The sequence below is a fragment of the Thunnus albacares genome, chromosome 17 (assembly GCF_914725855.1).
Source record: "Thunnus albacares chromosome 17, fThuAlb1.1, whole genome shotgun sequence".
NCBI classification, from domain to species: Eukaryota; Metazoa; Chordata; class Actinopteri; order Scombriformes; family Scombridae; genus Thunnus; species Thunnus albacares.
In genome coordinates, this window is record NC_058122.1 from 6,783,279 (window position 1) to 6,787,651 (window position 4,373).

Below are 4,373 nucleotides of genomic sequence, written 5' to 3' on the forward strand. Positions count from 1 at the left end.
CTGTTATGTTAGGTATTAAATGGCACAGGCCTCAGTGGCTTACACACATGAATTGGGATGTCTTTTAAACTTCATATGACACCAACCGAACTAGTAGTTTCTCTCATCAAGCAGTAATAGTAGTTTGTGTCAGAATTATGGAATTTACTGTGAAAATTACAAAATTACAAGCTATCCATGCATTTATTGGTAGTGAACAATTCATACATGAATTATGAGGTAGTTTCCTTACTGTCCAAAGCAACAGACTTTGAATATGTTGACAACCCAGATTGCTTTTTCCATTTATTGTTGTTTCCCCTTGCTTTTCCCAGAACACAACTCCAGAACATGCTGCTTGGGTGTCACACAGCACCCCACTCCTTCTGTAGCCTTATTTGTATGTCCTATCATCTCTAAAGTCCTTGACATTCATCCAAAGTTTTATATAATCAGTACCAATTAAAATCTGCCAGAGTGTCTGGTCAGTATCCCTCCACAATGGCCTTTAGGGTCATTTATGCCAACAGAGTCCTTACATGCTTAGCAACATGTATTCTTAATTTTTATCAAACAGATTTATTCAAACAAGTATACAACAAGTTTGAAGAAACGTATTGTTTGAAATGTACAGTCAACTCTGAAAAGTTTGGCTTTGTGCTTAAGAATTTTGATTTTGAATATAAAATTTGGTCAAAATAGTAAAAACAAATTAGTCAAATAGAACTGCAAGCAGAGATTCCTGTCATATTCAGGGAATCCAAACATTTTTCCAAAGTAATAAAAACTGAGGGTAGATATGGTCAGCAATACATTTATTTTATTTTGTATGCAAGCAAGACCAAGTAAAATGTATTCTTAAACATCATACTCTCATTTCAATTATTTCTCAATATGCTCCCTGACATTGGGTACATATTGTTGTCCCTTGGCCTAGAACTCTTTATCATCAGCAAACACACTTGCAACACAAGGTCGGTCCTTCACCGAGAAGTCAGCGTCTCAGCATTGTCTTAATATGGTCTTTCCATCGCCATTGTCTTAATATGGGATCCCCATCCGACCCGTGATCCGACCTGCAGTTACCTCCCTGATCCTGTCACCACAGCATGTGGATACAACTCCACTTAGTGGTGAAATTGCAAAACTACAGTCGTTCCGTTCGCAAAAAAATCAGCCAATCACACGCTTGGAAAATTGGTATAAATACTACGTCATTTCCTCCCAGCGCCCTCTTTTTCACCGTGTGGTCAGATTTCCATACGGCGTTGTTTCGTGGTGAGTTTAAAACTGTTATATTATCTTAACAAACACATAAATATCGATGAGAACGAAAAGTAACGGCAACTTAAGCTAAAAGCACCCGACGGGGCTGTATAAACCCTACCTGTCACGTCTTTATCGTCTTAAATTTCGCTGTAACAATTAATGCTAACGTCTGTAGCTAACTTGCTAGCCACTGACATGCGGTCGTTTCAATGTTCCCTCTGGCGCCTGAGTCTAAAGACTTAATCTTAAGTCATTTTAAACTCATTAAGTGTTATGAATCTGGAATTCAAAGTGAAAATAACGTAAAGTGGGCGCACATTTGATTGCTAGTGTGGTTTCACATTTAGACAGGCCGCGTGTCAACCGGGTGCTTCTAGCAGGAGACTGAAGTCTCATTAGCTTCACATCTTCTAGCAGATTATACCCTCTAAACTCTAGATTGACTAAAATTGTCTGAAAGATCAATTCAGTAAAACGTGTGATGCTTGAACAGTGAAATACATTATGTAACTTTATGCTGTCGTTGCAAATATTGAGCCAATAGCATACATTAACTGATTTCACTTTGCAAGCTGAGTTTATTTAATTCCGAGTGAAGGGAAACGTAAATATTGATATTTAGCGGCTGATTCTCCTTTTTTCACCACTTGTGAGAAAGTGTTGGACATCGTAGCAAAAGCCTTACCGCTGTTAAAACCCACTCTTCAGATGAAACCTCCTTTTTACTTAACAGAAAAAAGTGATTTTCCCCATCCAGATACCGATCAAGAACCACTATTCAGACTTGTCAAATCTTAATATAGTTGTATATTAATATAAGTTCTATAGTGGTTGTGTTCGGTTTTCATGAGCATTATAAAGATTTCACAAATCAGTTGTTTATATCATTTGTTTCCTTTAACTTTCCCATTAACCCCAAATCGGAAGATCACGTTGGTGTCGGATTCACTCTGCAAGCTGACATTATGACAAACTTGCCTTTTTTTTAAATCTATTTGACCAATGCGTTTTTAATCCTTTTCCCAGCTCTCCCATCTAATCGTAACGCAGGGAAAGCGGTCACGATGTCCGGAGGTCTGGATGTCCTTCAAATGAAGGAGGAGGATGTGCTGAAGTTCCTGGCTGCAGGAACCCACCTGGGAGGCACCAACTTGGACTTCCAGATGGAGCAGTACGTCTACAAGAGAAAAAGCGACGGTGAGTGTTGGAACAATTGTACTTTGACGTACACTGACATGATCATGATAGACAAATTAAGCAGGAAACTAAGATACTCATCTTTATCAGTTCACTTCTGTGTGACATGCAACTTACCACTAATGCACAAAATATAAACTAAGAATTTCCCTACATGCTTGCTTCAATCACCAGGTGTGTATATCATTAACCTGAAGAAGACCTGGGAGAAGCTGCTGCTGGCAGCCAGGGCCATTGTTGCCATTGAGAACCCAGCTGATGTGTGTGTCATCTCCTCCAGAAACACTGGACAGGTAAAGTAAAATGCTGTAATGTCTACATCACTAATAAATTTTTGTTATGCACTCTGTTAAAGCCGGGCACTGTTGTCAGTGTTCAGGTGTCGGAAGTGTGCAAGAGAAACCAGGCCGGGTTTTCGCTAACACCATGAGGACTGTCGTCCCATGACTGGGGTTTGATAGTGACCTGAGCCACAATGTCTATTTGTTGCTTTCTGAAGTTGAATTAAAGCAGTCTACAGAATTAAATTGAGTACTGACTGTGATTTGTTGGTTCTGCCCACTGTAGAGAGCTGTGCTGAAGTTTGCCTCTGCCACCGGCGCCACCACCTTCCATGGTCGCTTCACCCCTGGAACATTCACCAATCAGATCCAGGCAGCTTTCAGGGAGCCCCGCCTCCTGATCGTGACAGATCCTCGTGCTGACCATCAGCCACTGACTGAGGCTTCCTATGTGAACATCCCCACCATCGCTCTGTGCAACACAGACTCCCCACTTAGATATGTGGACATTTCCATCCCCTGTAACAACAAGGTGAGACAATCAGGAAAAGCAATCATATTGACTAATTCTGACCCCAGAAATCTTCTCTGGATACTTCACATGTTGCACACTGTTAGAGCCCGGCGCTGTCCTGTCTGTGCAGTGCTGGGTGTAGGATGTGTGCTAAAATAATGCTTGGCCTTTTAACCTCCTCTCTGAACCACACAGAGGGGAAGGGGTAAAGGTCTTGCCACAGACAAATTTCTACATCTTGATCTTTCTGCCTTTGTAGATACTATGAAAGTTCAGCAGGTATGAGTTTAACTCAGTGGTGATCCATGGCCTATCTGACTGTTACAGGGTCACCACTCTGTGGGTCTGATGTGGTGGATGCTGGCCAGGGAGGTTCTCAGGATGAGGGGAACCATCTCCAGGGAGCACCCATGGGAGGTCATGCCTGATCTGTACTTCTACAGGGATCCTGAAGAGGTAAAAAAAAGTGTACAATGTCATATGTACAATGGCCTTAGGTTAAGGGTTTACATGTGCGGGGTTTTTTTTTTTGGCACATTCTGCTTACACACTTGCTAACGCACATATTTTTGATGCAGATCGAGAAGGAGGAGCAGGCTGCAGCTGAGAAGGCTGTTGGAAAGGAGGAGTTCCAGGGTGAATGGACCGCTCCTGCAGCTGAGTTTGCCCAGCCTGAGGTTGCTGACTGGTCTGAGGGTGTTGCTGTGCCATCAGTGCCCATCCAGCAGTTCCCTGCAGGTAAGAACTTTTTTCCTTTTTGACCAAACTTCATCTTCAACCCATATAATACTGCAGTATGTTTGCTTTTTTAATTTAGAATGTTGTACATTTTAACTTTTTCAAAAAAACAACTTTGATCTTCGTTACAGCTGCTCAGCCTGTGAAGACCGGTGAAGTCTTTTCAGGTGAGTTTAGATGAAATGACAAATGAAATGAAGATGTATTTAGTGTTGCTTTCCTCACTCTTTGCTAAATTGAATGTTTTTTCCTTGCAGAGGACTGGAGCACTCAGCCTGCCACGGAGGACTGGTCCACTGCTCCCACTGCTCAGGCTTCTGACTGGGGTGGTGCCACTTCTGATTGGTCTTAAAATATTGACTGTGGCAACAATAAAAGTGTTTTGTACACATTGA

The 4,373-nt window shown here is 41.7% G+C and overlaps 1 protein-coding gene across 1 annotated transcript; it reads left to right on the plus strand.

Moving 5' to 3' along the window:
* Positions 1-1,151: 1,151 nt before the first annotated feature.
* rpsa (ribosomal protein SA) lies at positions 1,152-4,373 on the plus strand. Its single transcript, XM_044331633.1, has 8 exons — positions 1,152-1,257; positions 2,275-2,445; positions 2,620-2,738; positions 3,013-3,258; positions 3,568-3,696; positions 3,819-3,978; positions 4,110-4,145; positions 4,236-4,373. Exons 2-8 carry the CDS (start codon positions 2,313-2,315, stop codon positions 4,328-4,330), a joined length of 918 nt encoding a protein of 305 aa, XP_044187568.1. The 5' UTR covers positions 1,152-1,257; positions 2,275-2,312; the 3' UTR covers positions 4,331-4,373.

Excerpts from the sequence above, each read along its gene's own strand:
- rpsa (XM_044331633.1), top strand. The coding sequence starts at position 2,313 with ATGTCCGGAGGTCTGGATGTCCTTCAAATGAAGGAGGAGGATGTGCTG. Across the intron at positions 2,446-2,619 it reads CTACAAGAGAAAAAGCGACG|GTGTGTATATCATTAACCTG; the intron begins GTGAGTGTTGGA and ends TTCAATCACCAG. Across the intron at positions 3,697-3,818 it reads TCTACAGGGATCCTGAAGAG|ATCGAGAAGGAGGAGCAGGC; the intron begins GTAAAAAAAAGT and ends TTTTTGATGCAG.